At 40.2% G+C, this 20,699-nt stretch overlaps 1 protein-coding gene across 1 annotated transcript in view; it reads right to left on the bottom strand.

Annotated features, from left to right (window-relative positions):
* Positions 1 to 544: 544 nt before the first annotated feature.
* The window catches only part of LOC113888698 (adhesion G protein-coupled receptor E3-like), a 40,933-nt gene continuing 20,778 nt past the window's right edge, over positions 545 to 20,699 (bottom strand). Inside the window, exons 8-12 of the mRNA XM_027535726.1 lie at positions 18,945 to 19,011; positions 15,019 to 15,110; positions 13,611 to 13,791; positions 11,375 to 11,470; positions 545 to 1,414 (exon numbers count right to left, since the gene is read on the bottom strand). Of these exons, the coding sequence (XP_027391527.1) occupies positions 1,364 to 1,414; positions 11,375 to 11,470; positions 13,611 to 13,791; positions 15,019 to 15,110; positions 18,945 to 19,011 (487 nt within the window). The 3' untranslated portion in view covers positions 545 to 1,363. The remainder of the gene's footprint in view (positions 1,415 to 11,374; positions 11,471 to 13,610; positions 13,792 to 15,018; positions 15,111 to 18,944; positions 19,012 to 20,699) is intronic.

Genomic DNA, 20,699 nt, shown 5'->3' with positions numbered 1-20,699 from the left:
GAAATGGCAATCTACTCCAGTTTCTCGCCTGGGAAACCCCATGGACAGAGGAGCCTGGCAGACTGCAGTCCATGGGGTCACAGAGTCAGAAAGGACTGAGCGACTATAACAACAACAACAAAATCAACTGTACTGAAGTTAAGAAAATGAAATGATCTGAATGCATGTACCTGACAAAGACTCATATGCATCATACATGCTCAATTCCTGCAAACAACCCTTGAATGTTTAATGAGGGGTGACATGCAAATGAAAAAGAAACACAAGAAAAGGTGCTCAGCATTTTAAAAACCACAATGAAATACCTCTGTCCCCCATGCAAATGGATAAAAGTCAAAGTACTGATAATACCAAGTGGTGCTCAGGAAGAGGAGGAAGTGAAACTCTTCAATATTCCTGGGTTATTGTAAACTATTGCAAACATTTTAGAGTTTTGTCAGTTTCTTTGAAAGTGGATCATTAACATATGACCTAGCAATTACACCCAAGGTATTTACCCAAGAAAAATGAGACATGCGGCCACACACACACACAAACACAAATATTGTATTAGAATGATCATAGCATCTTTATTCATGGTAGAAAAATGGAAATAATTCAAATAGACATCAATAGGAACATGGATAAACAAATTGTGATATACAATAGTGTGAAATGGTACTTAGCGATTAAAAGGCACAGACTAGCAACATATGCATGAAGTGGATGAATTCTAAAATCATGATGAGAGAAACATGGCAGACACCAGGCAGACACAGTGTATTATTCCATGTATAGGGGCTTTAAGAACTGACAGAATTAATCTGTTGCTATAGAAATCAGAATAATTGTTTCTGGGGTGGAAGACTGGGGATACATGATTGAAAGGATTACGTGGGAACTTTCAGAAATAATGCAAATACTCCATATCTTGATTTGATTGATACAGTTGATAGATATACAAGCAGGAGATTTGGGTTCAAAACTGGGTTGGGAAGATTCCCTGGGAAAGGAAATGGCAATCCACTGTATTATTCTTGCCTGGCAAATTCCATGGATGGAGAAGCCTGTGGGCTACAGTCCATGGGATTACAAAGAGTTGGACACAACTTAGAAACTAGACGACAACAACAAATACACGTATATACATTTGGAAACTCACCAGATTTAAGACCTACATGTCTCTGCGTAAAATACTTGAAAACACTATTCTTAATTATTTGCAAATAACACTGCAACACTACACAAAATATTATTCAACCTAAGCATACATTGTGCCAACAGTTCTCCTGTAGGATAAATCAGTTCTCATGGATGGTTGAGTCATATGGCTAATTCTTTCTCCAGGGTGATTGGGAGGATGATATGGAAGAACTTGTCACATTCAGACTGAAGTATTGCTTCTTTTCCCCGGGAAGTCGGATGATTTTTCCACCTCCATGTGTGAATTTGTGGGAGAGACAGAAATATAATTAATGCTGAAATATTCCTGAAAGTAAGTTTTGAAATCATTTGATGGGAATTTCCTGACAAAAAGATGAGATTGATATTGAAGCATGGATCCCAGGGCAAGTCTGAGTGTTTTTCTTCCAGGCTTAATGTACTTAACTTTGTTTTTTGTATCTCAGAAAGTTGAAGATATGAAAGTAAGCATAAGTTGATGAAGTCTGGTCCCCTTAACTCACCCATGAGGAGACTGACCTCAAATTCACATCCAAATTAATTTTGGAAGTAGGTCTAAAACCAAGCTCTCATGCTCTTACATCTCACCTAAACTCGTCTTATTTATCCCTCCGTTCCTTTTCCTTCATCATTATCAAGTAAAAGAAGAAAAGTGTTTTGTGATGTCTATTACTTTCTTCAAGTACTATTTTGCCTATGCCAACAGTCCTTAAATTATGTCTTCTTTTTTTAAAAAACACCAGTGTTGGGGGAGGAGCCAAGATGGCGGAGGAGTAGGACGGGGAGAACACTTTCTCCCCCACAAATTCATCAAAAGAGCATTTAAACGTCGAGTAAATTCCACAAAACAACTTCTGAATGCTGGCAGAGGACATCAGGAACCCAGAAAAGCAACCCAACTCTTCGAAAGGAGGTAGGAAAAAATATTAAAAACAAAAAAAAAAGAGACAAAAGAGGGAGGGACGGAGTTCCGTCCCGGGAAGGGAATCTTAAAAAGAGAGAAGTTTCCAAACACCAGGAAACCTTCTCACTGCCGAATCTGTGCCGAGCTTTGGAGCACAGAGGGCAACATAACAGGGAGAAAAAATAAATAAGCAATTAAAACTCGCAGATTGCGAGCCCTACGGTAACTCCCTTAGCGGAGAAGCAGGGCAGACGCCTGCATCCGCCATTAGCAAGCCAGGGCTGGGCAGGGAGGCGCGGCGTGGGCTGCATCGCTGAGAGTAAGAATCTGGCCTGAATACCCTGAGCGCTATCTGAGCAAAATAATTTGGGCTAGCAAACCAGACTGTGGGATATCTACCACGCGAAAAGCCAGCCCTAACCTAAGACCGCCAGGCCCGCGCACGGAACAAAGGACTGAACAGAGATAGCCGGCTGCAGATCATCCCCCTCCGGTGACAGGCAGCCAGAGCCGGAAGGGGGCAATCGCAGCCCCAGAGAGACATTATCTATAAAACTGTAAGCAGGCTTCTTTGCTAACTAAAACTTCTTGGGGGTCTGGATGGTCAACATCTGCCTGAGAAGGTGCGCCGGTTTTACACCCAGATAACCGAGTGGCGGGGAGGCGATAAGTCGCAGCATTGGCGCTCGCCAAACACCTCATCACCTGAGCTGCTTGGACCTGGGAAGAGCACAAAACGCAGGCCCAACTGAGTCTGCGCCTCTGAGGACTACCCGAGTGCCTGAACCTGAGCGGCTTGGACCTGGGAGGTGCATGCAGCCCAGGGCCAGCCTCGGATTGTTCCCGGCGGAACAACCTAGAGTCCGAGCAGTGTGGACAGGGTGGCTACATGCGCCGTGAGCGGGGGCAGACCCAGGGTGGCTGAGGCACTGCGAGCCCACGCCAGTGTTATTTGTTTGCAGCATCCCTCCCTCCCTCCCCACAGCGCGACTGAACAAGTAAGCCTAAAAAAAAAAAAAAAAAAGTGTCCTCTGCCGTGCCCTTTGTGTCAGGGCGGAAACCAGATACTGAAGAGACTAGCAAACAGAAGAAGATATAACAGAGGGAAACGCCTTGGAAGCTACAGGCAATAGATCAAAACCCTGTGGTTACTACGGACTACATAGGAAGGGGCCTATAGATCTTGAGAAATATAAATCTGACCAAGGAACTAGCCAAAAATGAACTGAATCCACAACACCCACAAAAAAAAAAAAAAAAAAGTCCTAGATATATTTTTATTATTTTTACGATCATTGTTTCTTTTTTTTAATTAAAAAAAATTTTAAGTCCTCTATTGTTCCTTTAATTTTCACTTTTATAACCTATTACTTTGCAAAAAAAAAAAAAGACCCTATTTTTTTCTTCTTCAGCAAACTTCATATATATATATTTTATAATTTTTTGACCTTGTTTTTGTTTGTTTTGTTTGTTTGTTTTCTTCATTTCTTTAACATTATATTTTTGAAATTCCAAACTCTACTCTAGATTTTTAATTTTCGCTTTTTGGTATATGTTATCAATTTTGTACCTATAGTTTTTTTTTATATAATTTCTGTGACTTTTTTTTTTTTCTTCTTCTTCTCTGTTTCTTTCTCTTCTTCTTTTATATAACATTGTATATCTGAAATTCCAAACTTTACTCTAGATTTTTAATTTATGCTTTTTGGTATTTGATATCAATTTTGTACCTGTATTTTCTTTATAATTTTTGTGACATTGTTCGTATTTGTTTGTTTGTTTTCTCTCTTTATTTTTCTTCTTCTTCTTCTTCTTCTTTTTTTTTTTAACATTGTACTTTTGAAATTCCAAACTCTACTCTAGATTTTTAATTTTTGCTTTCTGGTATTATCAATTTTGTACCTGTACTTTCTTTATAATTTTCGCGACCTTGTTTGTTCTTGTTTGTTCGTTTTTTCTCTCTTTCTTTTCCTTCTTCTTTTCTTTAACATCGTATTTTTGAAATTCCAAACTCTACTCTAGATTTTTAATTTTTGCTTTCTGGTATTAGTTATCAATTTTGTACCTGTACTTTCTTTATAATTTTCGCGACCTTGTTTGTTTTTGTTTGTTTTTTCTCTCTTTCTTTTCCTTCTTCTTTTCTGTAACATCGTATTTTTGAAATTCCAAACTCTAGTCTAGATTTTTAATTTTTGCTTTCTGGTATTAGTTATCAATTTTGTACCTGTACTTTCTTTATAATTTTCGTGACCTTGTTTGTTTTTGTTTGTTCATTTTTTCTCTCTTTCTTTTCCTTCTTCTTTTCTTTAACATCGTATTTTTGAAATTCCAAACTCTACTCTAGATTTTTAATTTTTGCTTTTATGTATTTGTTACCAATTTTGTACCTTTAAGGACCCAATCTTCAGGACCCATTTTTCACTAGGGAGTGAGATTACTGGCTTGACTCCTCTCTCTCCCTTTGGACTCTCCTTTTTCTCCACCAGGTCGCCTGTGTCTCCTCCCTAACCCCTCTCTACTCTACCCAACTCTGTGAATTTCTGTGTGTTCCAGACGGTGGAGAACACTTAGGGAACTGATTACTGGCTGGATCTGTCTCCCTCCTTTTCATTCCCCCCTTTTATCCTTCTGGCCACCTCTGTTACCTTCCTCCTTCTTCTCTTCTCTGTATAACCTCGTGAACATCTCTGAGTGGTCCAGTTGTGGAGTGCACATAAGGAAGTGACTACCGGCTAGCCCACTCTCTCCACTATTGATTCACCTCATCTCATTTGGGTCACCTCTAACTCCCTCCTCCCTCTTCTCTTCTCCATGTAACCCTGTGAACCTCTCTGAGTGACCCTCACTGTAGAGAAACTTTTCATCTTTAATGTAGATGTTTTATCAATGGTGCTGTATAGAAGGAGAAGTTTTGAAACTACTGTAAAAATAAGACCGATAACCGGAAGCAGGAGACTTAAGTCCAAACCCTGACTCCAGGGAACTCCTGACTCCAAGGAACATTAATTGACAGGAGCTCATCAAATGCCTCCATACCGACACTGAAACCAAGCACCACACAAGGGCCAATAAGTTCCAGGGCAAGACACACCAAGCAAATTCTCCAGCAACAAAGGAACACAGCCCTGAGCTTCAAGATACAGGCTGCCCAAAGTCACCCCAAAACTATAGACATCTCATAACTCATTACTGGACATTTCATTGCACTCCAGAGAGAAGAAATACAGCTCCACCCACCAGAACACCGACACAAGCTTCCCTAACCAGGAATCCTTGACAAGCCACCTGTACAAACCCACACACAGTGAGGAAACGCCACAATAAAGAGAACTCCACAAACTGCCAGAATACAGAAAGGACACCCCAAACTCAGCAATTTAAACAAGATGAAGAGACAGAGGAATACTCAGCAGATAAAGGAACAGGATAAATGCCCACCAAACCAAACAAAAGAGGAGGAGATAGGGAATCTACCTGATAAAGAATTCCGAATAATGATAGTGAAACTGATCCAAAATCTTGAAACTAAAATGGAATCACAGATAAATAGCCTGGAGACAAGGATTGAGAAGATGCAATAAAGGTTTAACAAGGACCTAGAAGAAATAAAAAAGAGTCAATATATAATGAATAATGCAATAAGTGAAATTAAAAATACTCTGGAGGCAACAAATAGTAGAATAACAGAGGCAGAAGACAGGATTAGTGAATTAGAAGATAGAATGGTAGAAATAAATGAATCAGAGAGGATAAAAGAAAAACGAATTAAAAGAAATGAGGACAATCTCAGAGACCTCCAGGACAATATTAAACGCTACAACATTTGAATCATAGGGGTTCCAGAAGAAGAAGACAAAAAGAAAGACCATGAGAAAATACTTGAGGAGATAATAGTGGAAAACTTCCCTAAAATGGGGAAGGAAATAATCACCCAAGTCCAAGAAACCCAGAGAGTCCCAAACAGGATAAACCCAAGGAGAAACACCCCAAGACACATATTAATCAAATTAACAAAGATCAAACACAAAGAACAAATATTAAAAGCAGCAAGGGAAAAACAACAAATAACACACAAGGGAATTCCCATAAGGATAACAGCTGATCTTTCAATAGAAACTCTTCAAGCCAGGAGGGAATGGCAAGACATACTTAAAATGATGAAAGAAAATAACCTACAGCCCAGATTATTGTACCCAGCAAGGATCTCATTCAAGTATGAAGGAGAAATCAAAAGCTTTTCAGACAAGCAAAAGCTGAGAGAATTCTGCACCACCAAACCAGCTCTCCAACAAATACTAAAGGATATTCTCTAGACAGGAAACACAAAAACGGTGTATAAACTCGAACCCAAAACAATAAAGTAAATGGCAACGGGATCATACTTATCAGTAATTACCTTAAACGTAAATGGGTTGAATGCCCCAACCAAAAGACAAAGACTGGCTGAATGGATACAAAAACAAGACCCCTACATATGTTGTCTACAAGAGACCCACCTCAAAACAGGGGACACATACAGACTGAAAGTGAAGGGCTGGAAAAAGATTTTCCATGCAAATAGGGACCAAAAGAAAGCAGGAGTAGCAATACTCATATCAGATAAAATAGACTTTAAAACAAAGGCTGTGAAAAGAGACAAAGAAGGTCACTACATAATGATCAAAGGATCAATCCAAGAAGAAGATATAACAATTATAAATATATATGCACCCAACATGGGAGCATCACAGTACGTAAGACAAATGCTAACAAGTATGAAAGGAGAAATTAACAATAACACAATAATAGTGGGAGACTTTAATACCCCACTTACACCTATGGATAGATCAACTAAACAGAAAATTAACAAGGAAACACAAACTTTAAATGATACAATAGACCAGTTAGACCTAATTGATATCTATAGGACATTTCATCCCAAAACAATGAATTTCACTTTTTTCTCAAGCGCACATGGAACCTTCTCCAGGATAGATCACATCCTGGGCCATAAAGCTAGCCTTGGTAAATTAAAAAAAAATAGAAATCATTCCAAGCATTTTTTCTGACCACAATGCAGTAAGATTAGATCTCAATTACAGGAGAAAAACTATTAAAAATTCCAGCATATGGAGGCTGAACAACACACTGCTGAATAACCAACAAATCACAGAAGAAATCAAAAAAGAAATCAAAATTTGCATAGAAACGAATGAAAATGAAAACACAACAACCCAAAACCTGTGGGACACGGTAAAAGCAGTCCTAAGGGGAAAGTTCATAGCAATACAGGCACACCTCAAGAAACAAGAAAAAAGTCAAATAAATAACCTAACTCTACACCTAAAGCAACTAGAAAAGGAAGAAATGAAGAACCCCAGGGTTAGTAGAAGGAAAGAAATCTTAAAAATTAGAGCAGAAATAAATGCAAAAGAAACAAAAGAGACCATAGCAAAAATCAACAAAACCAAAAGCTGGTTCTTTGAAAGGATAAATAAAATTGACAAACCATTAGCCAGACTCATCAAGAAACAAAGGGAGAAAAATCAAGTCAACAAAAATTAGAAACGAAAATGGAGAGATCACAACAGACAACACAGAAATACAAAGGATCATAAGAGACTACTATAAACAATTATATGCCAATAAAATGGACAACGTGGAAGAAATGGACAAATTCTTAGAAAAGTACAACTTTCCAAAACTGGACCAGGAAGAAATAGAAAATCTTAACAGACCCATCACAAGCATGGAAATTGAAACTGTAATCAAAAATCTTCCAGCAAACAAAAGCCCCGGTCCAGACGGCTTCACAGCTGAATTCTACCAAAAATTTAGAGAAGAGCTAACACCTATCCTGCTCAAACTCTTCCAGAAAATTGCAGAGGAAGGTAAACTTCCAAACTCATTCTATGAGGCCACCATCACCCTAATACCAAAACCTGACAAAGATGCCACAAAAAAAGAAAACTACAGGCCAATATCACTGATGAACATAGATGCAAAAATCCTTAGCAAAATTCTAGCAATCAGAATCCAACAACACATTAAAAAGATCATACACCATGATCAAGTGGGCTTTATCCCAGGGATGCAAGGATTCTTCAATATCTGCAAATCAATCAATGTAATACAGCACATTAACAAATTGAAAAATAAAAACCATATGATTATCTCAATAGATGCAGAGAAAGCCTTTGACAAAATTCAACATCCATTTATGATAAAAACTCTCCAGAAAGCAGGAATAGAAGGAACATACCTCAACATAATAAAAGCTATATATGACAAACCCACAGCAAACATTATCCTCAATGGTAAAAAATTGAAAGCATTTCCTCTAAAGTCAGGAACAAGACAAGGGTGCCCACTTTCACCATTACTATTCAACATAGTTTTGGAAGTTTTGGCCACAGCAATCAGAGCAGAAAAAGAAATAAAAGGAATCCAAATTGTTAAAGAAGAAGTAAAACTCTCACTATTTGCAGATGACATGATCCTCTACATAGAAAACCCTAAAGATTCCACCAGAAAATTACTAGAAATAATCAATGACTATAGTAAAGTTGCAGGATATAAAATCAACACACAGAAATCCCTTGCATTCCTATACACTAATAATGAGAAAACAGAAAGAGAAATTAAGGAAACAATTCCATTCACCATTGCAATGGAAAGAATAAAATACTTAGGAATATATCTACCTAAAGAAACTAAAGACCTATATATAGAAAACTATAAAACACTGGTGAAAGAAATCAAAGAGGACACTAATAGATGGAGAAATATACCATGTTCATGGATTGGAAGAATCAATATAGTGAAAATGAGTATACTACCCAAAGCAATTTATAGATTCAACGCAATCCCTATCAAGCTACCAACAGTATTCTTCACAGAGCTAGAACAAATAATTTCACAATTTGTATGGAAATACAAAAAACCTTGAATAGCCAAAGCGATCTTGAGAAAGAAGAATGGAACTGGAGGAATCAACCTACCTGACTTCAGGCTCTACTACAAAGCCACAGTTATCAAGACAGTATGGTACTGGCACAAAGGCAGAAATATTGATCAATGGAATAAAATAGAAAGCCCAGAGATAAATCCACGCACATATGGACACCTTATCTTTGACAAAGGAGGCAAGAATATACAATGGATTAAAGACAATCTCTTTAACAAGTGGTGCTGGGAAATCTGGTCAACCACTTGTAAAAGAATGAAACTGGACCACTTTCTAACACCATACACAAAAATAAACTCAAAATGGATTAAAGATCTCAACGTAAGACCAGAAACTATAAAACTCCTAGAGGAGAACATAGGCAAAACACTCTCCAACATACATCACAGCAGGATCCTCTATGACCCACCTCCCAGAATATTGGAAATAAAAGCAAAAATAAACAAATGGGACCTAATTAACCTTAAAAGCTTCTGCACATCAAAGGAAACTATTAGCAAGGTGAAAAGACAGCCTTCAGAATGGGAGAAAATAATAGCAAATGAAGCAACCGACAAACAACTAATCTCAAAAATATACAAGCAACTCCTACAGCTCAACTCCAGAAAAATAAATGACCCAATCAAAAAATGGGCCAAAGAACTAAATAGACATTTCTCCAAAGAAGACATACAGATGGCTAACAAACACATGAAAAGATGCTCAACATCACTCATTATCAGAGAAATGCAAATCAAAACCACTATGAGGTACCATTTCACACCAGTCAGAATGGCTGCGATCCAAAAGTCTACAAATAATAAATGCTGGAGAGGGTGTGGAGAAAAGGGAACCCTCTTACACTGTTGGTGGGAATGCAAACTAGTACAGCCACTATGGAGAACAGTGTGGAGATTCCTTAAAAAACTGGAAATAGAACTGCCTTATGATCCAGCAACCCCACTGCTGGGCATACACACTGAGGAAACCAGAAGGGAAAGAGACATGTGTACCCCAATGTTCATCGCAGCACTGTTTATAATAGCCAAGACATGGAAGCAACCTAGATGTCCATCAGCAGATGAATGGATAAGAAAGCTATGGTACATATACACAATGGAGTATTACTCAACCATTAAAAAGAATACATTTGAATCAGTTCTAATGAGGTGGATGAAACTGGAGCCTATTATACAGAGTGAAGTGAGCCAGAAGGAAAAACATAAATACAGTATACTAACGCATATATATGGAATTTAGAAAGATGGTAGCAATAACCCTGTGTACGAGACAGCAAAAGAGACACTGATGTATAGAACAGTCTTATGGACTCTGTGGGAGAGGGAGAGGGTGGGAAGATTTGGGAGAATGGCAATGAAACATGTAAAATATCATGTAGGAAACGAGTTGCCAGTCCAGGTTCGATGCACGATGCTGGATGCTTGGGGCTGGTGCACTGGGACGGCCCAGAGGGATGGTATGGGGAGGGAGGAGGGAGGAGGGTTCGGGATGGGGAACACATGTATACCTGTGGCGGATTCATTTTGATATTTGGCAAAACTAACACAATTATGTAAAGTTTAAAAATAAAATAAAATTAGGAAAAAAAAGAAAACAAACAAACAAACAAACAAAAACACCAGTGTTCTACAAAATGTAAAGACATTTTCTGCTGGAAAAAAAAATCCTGGCTAAACATGTTTGGCAAGTCCCAAGTTCTGTGGCCTCTCTGAAGGTTTACAAAGCACAGGCCTGGTTAAGGCTCAGAGCCTACCAGCAGTGAAACCTGTTTGGCAACTTGTGGAACTCATGAACAAGGATATCTTAGTTACAGTATAATATAAATTAGAAAGAGTTTTATTCACGTTTTTGTAACTCCAAGGTTTGGACTCAGATTGCTGTTGTTATTTAGTTGCTAAATTGTGTCCAACTCTTTTGGGACCCCATGGACTATATAGCCTGCCAGGCTCCTATGTCCATGGGATTTCCCAGGTGAGGACACTGGAGTGGTTTGCCATTTCCTTCTCCAGGGGATCTTCCTGAGCCAGGGATCTAATCCGCATCTCCTGCATTGACAGGCAGGTTCTTTACCACTGAGCCACCGGGGAAGCCCTTGCACTTAGAAACCAATAATCCCAGAAAAACAAAATCTTTCACTGTGCAGATTATGTGTGGGTAAGTATGCTATTACCCTACCCTAGAGATGCTCAATGTCAGATATTGCACAGTAAGCTGAGACAGAGATGCTAACAGGTTCCTGTGCCAAGAGTCAATGTGTGGTCCAGTCAGACTATTGGGGGAGGGGCAGACCGAACTGCCGACCGGTTTGAAGAGAATAATTCAAATTAGGAAACAGCATGGACTAGGAGAGGAAATCATCTTACCATGTGGGTTTGGCTGGTAGAGCTGGAAAGGATGTAGCTGTCAGACTCTGTCTTTTTATTCATCCTCCTAAGCCACTTTATGTACTCATCTCTCACCTGAAAAAGATGGTAAACAAAAATCTTGCGTTTTAATGCTTTCTGGCTATATGCACAATGCTACCGAAAATAGTACTTTCCCCCATTTTTATTTGCAGATGGTCCGCGGAGGCCATATCAGATAGATTGATCTATGAGTGATTTTGTGTTCGTCGCTCAGTCATGTCCAGCTCTTTGTGACCCCATGTACTGTAGCCCACCAGGTTCCTCTGCCCATGGAATTCTTCAGGCAAGAATACCGGAGGGATTGCCATGCCCTTCTCCAGGGGGGTCTTCCCAGCACAGGGATCAACCCCAGGTCTCCTGCATTGCTGGCAGATTCTTTATCATCTGATCCGCCAGGGAGGCCCCTATGAGTGATTACAGAGATATTATTTGTGGATCAGCCTATGCACCTTTATGCTAATGATAACTCAACATTTATATTATCCTTAAGAACATGAGCAGTTTTCTGTAACCACTGAGAACTGCTTCCTCCTCTCAATGTTGTTGTTGATGTTCAGTTGCTAAGTCTTATCCCACTCTTTGAGACCCCATGGACTGCAGCACACCAGGTTTCCCTGTCCTTCAGTATCTCCTGGGATTTGCTCAAACTTACATCCATTGAGTCGATGATGCCATCCAACTGTCACATCCTCTGTTGCCCCTTTCTCCCCCTGCCCTCAGTCTTTCCCAGTGTCACGGTCTTCCAATGAGTTGGCTCTTAGCGTCAGGTGCCAAAATATTGGAGCTTCAGCTTCAGCTTCAGCATCAGTCCAATGTATATCAGTTCCAATGTATGTTCACGGTTGATTTCCTTTAGAATTAACTGGTTTGATCTCCTTGCTGTCCAAGGGACTCTGAAGAGTCTTCTCCAGCACCACAGTTTGAAGTGTCAATTCTTCAGCGCTCAGCCTTCTTTATGGTTCAACTCTTACATTTATACCTGACTACACGTCTCTCTGAGATCCATACAACCCCACTGGAGGGAAACCTAGCAAAATCCATCTATTTATCAAGTCAGAATGCAGTGCAAAATCACTGCTTAAAAAGTTTATGTGGTATGATACATGTTTCAATGCCATTCTCCCAAATCATCCCACCCTCTCCCTCTCCCACAGAGTCCAAAAGACTGTTCTATACATCTGTGTCTCTTTTGCTGTCTCACATACAAGGTTATCGTTACCAGGTTCGATGCAGGATACAGGATGCTTGGGGCTGGTGCGCTGGGATGACCCAGAGGGATGGTACGGGGAGAGAGGCGGGAGGGGGGTTCAGGATGGGGAGCACGTGTACACCCGTGGCGGATTCATGTCGATGTATGGCAAAACCAATACAATATTGTAAAGTAATTAGCCTCCAATTAAAATAAATACATTTAAATTAAAAAAAAAAGTTTATGTGGTCCAGCCAATGCTGGCACCTGGATCATCACTACCACCCTATTCTCCTACACTCAGAGCACTGCCCTCACTACACATCTTTGGGTTCTGGGACTGGCAAGGGTTTCCACATCAGCTTTACTGCCCTTCTTTGGCTGGTTGTCTCCTACCCACCTTAAGCCCCTCACCGTCAAGTCTAAAGAAGCCCTACCTGGTAGTTTAATATCTCCCTAACAATTTTCCCCAAGGTGAAAATCACAGTTGGTTATTCATGTCTAATTATGTTGTTTCCCATTTCTGATTTCTTCACTGTTCAGAAAGCAGCCCCTGGATCCCCCAGAGCCAAGCAAGTAATAATCATTAACATATAATATGAATAGTAAGAAATGGAAACCACTGTCCCCCAAACTTTAGTTTTGCTGCTGTTAGACCCCATATTCATGATCTGAGAAGAATGGGGCCACTACCATCCAATACTCATTACAGATTCATGAGTTGGGAAACTGGAAAACTGGAAAACGGAGACTTGAATGCCCAAAGGAGAATCAAGATGGCAGAGTGGTAGGATGTGGAACTCACCTCATCCTACAGATACATAAAAAATGTTTCTACAAACAGGGGCTTGAACTCCCAGACTCAGTGGAGAATGGTAGGCTTGGGGAAAACGGGAACACACCATCAGGCAGAAGGGCATCATGTGGGAGAGAAGGGCTAGCCAGGTAAACGCATGAGAGGACCCCAGCTGGGAGCTGGGAAGAAGACAGGATGGGTCCTATTACCTGCTGGTTGAGGACGCAGTGGACCAGGAAGATGTAGACTCCCTGCAGGACGTTGGTGATGGTGAACGCATAGGCGATGATGGATCTGATGGGTTCCTTTATCAGTTCAGCGAGAAAGAAGCCAAGGCACCAGGAACAGCCCAAGAGGAAGAGCTGAGCAATGGCTTTAAACGTCAGCATCCTGTTAACACCAAGAAGGAGAGTCACCAACTCACCACCTTCTCTCTTGAATAGTATATTGTCCTGTCTTCAGGCCCCATCTGCCTTCCTCTCCAGTTGTTCTTTAGTTGCTAAGTCATACCTGACTGTTTGCAACCCCATGGACTGTAGCCTCCAGGCTCCTCCGTCTATGGGATTTTCCAGGCAAGAATACTGGAGTGGGTTGCCATTTCCTTCTCCAGGGGATCTTCCCAACCCAGGGATTGAGCCTAGATCTCCTGTATTGGCAGGAAGATTCTTTACCACTGAGCCACCTGGGAAGCCTATTCTCTCCAGTTACTGGTGAAATTTTCTCAAGCCAAGATGGACTTGGAGAAACTGTGGTTGTGATGCAATATTTGGAAGTAATGCTATTATTTTCATTGTAAAAACTTTAATAGATGAACATGAGTTTATTCCATGGGTGTTTTCCTCTAATGTGAATGTTTATAACTGGAATGATATTTTGTGGTGGTGGTGGTTGTTAGTCGCTAAGTCGTGTCCAACTCTTGTGACCCAATGGACTGTAGCCCGCCAGGCTCCTGTGTCCATGGGATTTCCCAGGCAAGTGTGGTATTTTACCACTACTTATTTTGATGCAGCAGAATACACATAACACAAAATTTACTGCAACTATATTTAAACATACAGTTCATAGGCATTAAATACATTCACATTGTTGTACTACCAGCAACACTATCTTTCTACTGAGCTTTTATTTCACCCTGAAAAACTGAAACTGTATCCATTAAACAATAAGTACCCATTTCTTCATACTCTCATCTCTTGGCAACATCAATTCTACTTTCTGTTTCTGTGAATCTTCTCATTAATTTCAAGGTTTCAAATGCATATGATTTTAAGGGTGATTCTCATTTGACAGTGGTTCCTAACAGGGTAGGCAACTCTCTACAGATGACTGTTTAGGGGCTTCCCGGAGACTCAGTAGGTAAACAATCTGCCTACTGATGCAGGAGATATGGATTTGATCCCTGGGTTGGGAAGATTCCCTGGAGGAGGAAATAGCAACCCACTTCAGTATTCTTGTCTGGGAAATCCCATGGATAGAGGAGCCTGGTGGGCTACTGTCCATGAGGTTGCAAAGCATTGGGCACCACTTGGTAACCGAGCATGCATGCATGCTTGAAAAAGCAATCCTTTAGGGCTACAACCTATGCTAAGCCCATAAAACTGTCTAAACCCATTTTACCTTGTGTTTTGTATCTTGGACACATCTTTATTGAGGGAAGAAAGTCGATCTCTCAAAATCCACAGGGTTATCAAATAAAAGATTAAGTTTATCTGAAAGAAAAAAAAATAAGATACTAATTGTGGACCAACATACAGAGTCATTTTTTTTTTTTTTTTATGATGGCCATTCTGACCCGTGTGAGGTGAACTACTCTTTGTAGTTTTGATCTGCATTTCTCTGATAGTTCATGATGTTGAGCATCTTTTCATGTGTCTCTTGGCCATCTGTGTGTCTTCTTTGGAGAAATGTCTACATAGGTCTTCTGCCCATTTTTTGATTGGGTGTGTTTCTTCTCATATTGAGTTTTCATGAGCTGTTTGTGTATTTTGGAGATTCATTCCTTGTAAGTTGCTCTGTTTGCCATTATTTTCTCCCATTCTGAGGGTTGTTGTTTCATCTCTTTATGGTTTTCCCTGACATATGTGTACTGCCGTGTGTGAAGATACCATGTGTAGAGAGCTACAGATAGCCAGTGAGAACCTGCTGTAGAAGGCAGGGAGCTTAGCTGGGTGTTCTGTGATGACCTAGAGGGGTGAGATGGGGGTGGGTGGGAAGGAGGGCCATGAGAGAGGGGATATATGTGATGGCTCAGAAAGTAAAGAATCTGCCTGCAGTGCGGGAAACCAGGGTTCAATTCCTGGGTCAGGAAGATCCCTTGGAGAAGGGAGTGCCAACCCACTCCAGTAATCTTGCCTGGAGAATTCCATGGACAGAAGGGCCTAGTGGGCTATGGCCCATGGAGTCTCAAAGAGTTGGACATGGCTGAGTGACTAACATGCTACATGCTCTAGCTAATGCACTTTGTTGTGCAACATTGCAGGGTAACTATTCCCTAAGAAAGAAATAGAGAGTCAAACTAGAAAGCACTGAAGATCATGGGAAAAGGTATGAGATTTTATAGTTAGAATATGTTGCAACTTGGGGACTTCCCTGGTGGTCCAGTGGTTAAGACTCCATGCTTGCAATACAGGGGATGCAGGTTCCATCCCTGGTCAGGAACTAGGATCCCACATGCCTCATAGCACAGCCAAAAAGTTAAAAAAAGAGAATATATTGAAATTCCTTTGGAGCAGACTGGGGATACTTGTACAATACCACCAAGGAGCTCCTGAAAGGCCACAAAAGAACATGCGTGGGTGGTCAGGTGGCACACAGTGCAATGTGGTGTCTCCACCAACGCCTTTCCTTGCACACACGGGCCATGGGCAGGTATTTTCCAGGCTCATTTCAGATAGTCTGGGGCATATGGCTGAATTCTAGTGGATGAGATGTTGGTCGCAGTGATATATGCCTGAATCCTACAGTCTTCAACTCTTCCCCTCTAGCAACAACCAAGGAGGTCACATGTCAAAATAATAGAATCATAAAAGAAAAACTGAGGACTTCCCTGGTGCCACAGGGGCTAACGATCTGCCTGCCAATGCAGGAGATACGAGTTCAGTCCCTGGTCTGGGAAGATCCCACATGCCTTGGAGCAACTAACTTCATGTGCCAGAACTAGTGAGTCCATGTGCTGCGACTTCTGAAGCCCTCATGCCTAGAGCCTGTGCTCCACGACAAGAGAAGCCACCTCCATGAGAAACCTGAGCGCCCAAGAAAGAGTAGCCCCCACTCACCACGACTAGAGAAAGCCTGCACAAAGCAACGAAGACCCAGCACAGTCATAAAAAAGTAAAGCTGAATCTCACATGGGGAGGAGCGTCTTGATCCACACTGGACTTTGCAAAAATAGCACACAAAAACGTATTTGCTCTGCCAAGCCACTGAGATGTTGGGACTTCTTTGTCACTGTACCACACTGTAGCCTAAACTGACTAATCATCAGACTATATCCTGAGTCGAACAAACATAAAAACTGAAGAAGATTTAAGAACACTTGGTGAAATCACTTCCAAATCACATAATTTTATCATAGTCACAATTATATTTTTACACATCCACTTATTTGTTTATTCAACAAATATATATTAAGTATATATGGCATGCTAGATATTAGAGATACAAGGATGATTTCTTCTCTATTCATCAGCATTTAAATGTGCTCAAAAATTTTTTCCTTAAAAATTTTTTTACTTTTATTATTTAAAAATTATTAATTTATTTTAATTGGAGGCTAATTACTGTACAATATTGTGGTGGTTTTTGCCATATATCAACATGAATCAGCCATGGGTGCACATATGTACCCCCATCCTGAAGCCCCCTCCCAGCTCCCTCCCCACGCCATCCCTTCTGGACTGTTTCAGAGCACTGGTTTTGAGTCCCCTGCTTCTTGCATCACGCTTGCACTGGTCATCTATTTTACATGTGGTAATATACATGTTTCAATGCTATTCTCTCAAATCATCCCCCTCTTGCCTTCTCCCACATAGTCCAAACATCTGTTTTTTACAACTGTGTCTCTTTTGCTCCCTTGCATATAGGGTTGTCATTACTGTTTTCTAAATTCCATATATATGCGTTAATATACTGTATTGGTGCTTTTCTTTCTGACTTACTTCACTCTGTATGATAGGCTCCAGTTTCATCCACTTGTTGGAACTGACTCAAATACATTCTTTTTATAGCTGAGTAATATTCCATTGTGTATATGTACCACAACTTCCTTATCCATTTGTCTGCTGATGGATATCTAGGTTGCTTCCATGTCTGAGCTACTGTAAACAGTGCTGCAATGAACATTGGGGTACATGTGTCTTTTGACTGTGGTTTCCTTGGTGTGTATGCCCAGCAGTGGGATTGCTGAGTTGTATGGCAGTTCTATTTCCAGTTTTTTTAAGGAATCTCTACACTGTTCTCCACAGTGGCTGTGCTAGTTTGCATTCCCACCAACAGTTTAAGAGGGTTTCCTTTTCTCCACACCCTCTCCAGCATTTATTGTTTGTAGACTTTTTGATGGCAAAAATATGCTCAAAAAATTTAAATAAAGACATATGCTCAAACATCTACTATTAAAAGGAAACAAATGAATGTTAAAATAGTACTTAGATTGCCCTCCTACACTGTTGGTAGGAATGTAAACTGGTAAAACCGGGATGGAGATCAGTATGGAGATTCTTTAAAAAAGTAAAACTAGAACTACTATATGATTCAGCAATCCCACTCCTGAGCATGTATCCAGAGAAAGCCATACTTTGAGAAGATACATGTTCCCCAATGTTCACTGCAGCTCTATTTATAGTATGCAAGACATGGAAGCAACCTAAATGTCCATCAGCAGAGGCATGGATAAAGAAGATGTGCTACATATATACAATGGAATATTATTCAGTCATAAAAAGAATGAAATAATGCCATTTGCAGCAACATGGTTGCAACTAGAGATTATCATACTAAGTGAAGTCAAGTCAGAGAAAGATAAATATATTATGTTCTTGCTTATATGTGGGATCTAAAAACAATACACAAATGAATTTAAATAGAAAAGAGAAATAGACCGACAAACAGAAAACAAACTATCGTTACCAAAGGGGAAGTGGAGAGAAGGATAAAGTAGCTGGTTGGAATTAACATATGCACATTACTATATATGAACAGATAAACAATAACAACCTACTGTATAGCATAGGGAAGTATATTCAATACCTTGTAATAAGCTATAATCAAAAAGAATCTGAAAAGTATATATATATGTGTGTGTGTGTGTGTGTACATATATATATATATAATATACTTTTTCCATTTACTTTCCATTATATATATAGCTGAATCTCTTCACTGTACACCTGAAACTAACACAATATTATAAATCAGCTGTACTGCAATAAAAAATAAAAAATAGTACCTCTTTTGATCTTCAAATTAAGTTGAATACTACATAGCACGCACACATACTCTATACACACATGGCACCTGAGGCAGACACACGCACACTACAAACCTACCAAGATGACGGCTGATACGGGTCCTAAGAAACTCAAGATAAACCCTTTCTCTACGTTGATCCAGCAACTGAAAAACAGAAAGCAACAGTAGCAGCATTTTACAAAGGTAATGGAATACAATACATAATCTGCAATAGAGAATATTTATATAGGACTTTTTGGGCTTCCCAGGTGGCTCACTGGTAAAGAATCCACATGCTATGCAGGAGATGAAGGAGACATGGGTTTGATCCCTGGGCGGGGAAGAGCCCCTGGAGAAGAGCATGGCAACCCACTCCAGTATTCTAGAGAAACCCATGGACAGAGGAGCCTGTGGGCTACAGTCCATAGGGTCACAAAGAGTTGGATACAACTGAAGCGACTGAGCATGCATATAGCATTTACATGTGTCAGGTACCATTCTAATACTTGGAAGTAGATAGTATTACTCTATTTTACAAATGAGAAAACCTAGGAAAGAATTTAACTGTCCTCAGAGTCACTAGGCTAGTAAGTGAGGAACCTTGAATTTGGAACCAGGTAATCAAGTCTAGCGGAGAAGGCAATGGCACCCCACTCCAGTACTCTTGCCTGGAAAATCCCGTGGACGGAGGAGCCTGGTAGGCTACAGCCCATGGGGTCACTAAGAGTTGGACATGACTGAGCAACTTCACTTTCACTTTTCACTTTCATGCATTGGAGAAGGAAAAGGCAACCCACTCCAGTGTTCTTGCCTGGAGAATCCCAGGTGTGGTGGAGCCTGATGGGCTTCCGTCTATGGGGTCGCACCGAGTCGAACACGACTGAAGCGACTTAGCAGCAATCAAGTCTAGAATTCATGCTCCTTCAAGTTTATGGAAGCATTTGGTTATGACAGCAAAAATTTGTAAAGAATTTCAGATGTCTATCGCTTAGAGATTAATTTTATAAAGATGGTAAGAATATACAACATAATACATTGAATGATGATGTGTATCTGTACTAATGTGGAAAAAGTCCACTATATATTATTAAGGGAATAAACAAATTACATGCAATACCTTTATCATGATCCCATTTTTTTATAAAAAAATATACATTTACATCTATATTATATATATATTGGGCTTCCCTGATAGCTCAGTTGGTAAAGAATCTGCCTGCAATGCAAGAGACCCTGGTTGGATTCCTGAGTCAGGACGATCCCCTGGAGAAGGAATAGGCCACCCACTCAAGTGTTCTTGGGCTTCCCTGTGGTTCAGCTGGTAAAGAATCTGCCTGTAGTGTGGGAGGCCTGGGTTTGATCCCTGGGTTGGGAAGATCCCCTGGAGAAGGGAAAGGCTACCCACTCCAGTATTCTGGTCTGGAGAGTATTAAGGGAATAAACAAATTACATGCAGTATCTTTATCATGACCCCATTTTTATAAAAGTATATATTTATATGTATATATATTTAAGGGGCTTCTCAAGTGGTACAGTTGGTAAAGAATCCACCTGCCAAAGCAGGAAACACTGGAGACATGGGTTAGAACTCTAGGTCAGGAAGATACCTTGGAGTAGCAAATGGCAATCCACTCCAGTATTCTTGCCTGGAAAATTCCATGGACAGAGGAGCCTAGTGGGCCACAGTCCATGGGGTGCAGAGTCAGATGTGACTGAATGACTAACACATACTGGGCTTAGTGGTATTACAGAGGTTCTTTATTAGAATATTATTTTTTATAAAACTAGTTATTACTTTCAGTAATAGAAGTATTAAAGATCTATAAACATGTGACATTTATAAATATAGACAT

The sequence above is a fragment of the Bos indicus x Bos taurus genome, unplaced genomic scaffold (genome assembly GCF_003369695.1).
Source record: "Bos indicus x Bos taurus breed Angus x Brahman F1 hybrid unplaced genomic scaffold, Bos_hybrid_MaternalHap_v2.0 tig00001086_arrow_arrow_obj, whole genome shotgun sequence".
In the NCBI taxonomy this organism is placed as follows: domain Eukaryota; kingdom Metazoa; phylum Chordata; class Mammalia; order Artiodactyla; family Bovidae; genus Bos; species Bos indicus x Bos taurus.
This window is presented reverse-complemented; position numbering and strand designations above follow the sequence as displayed.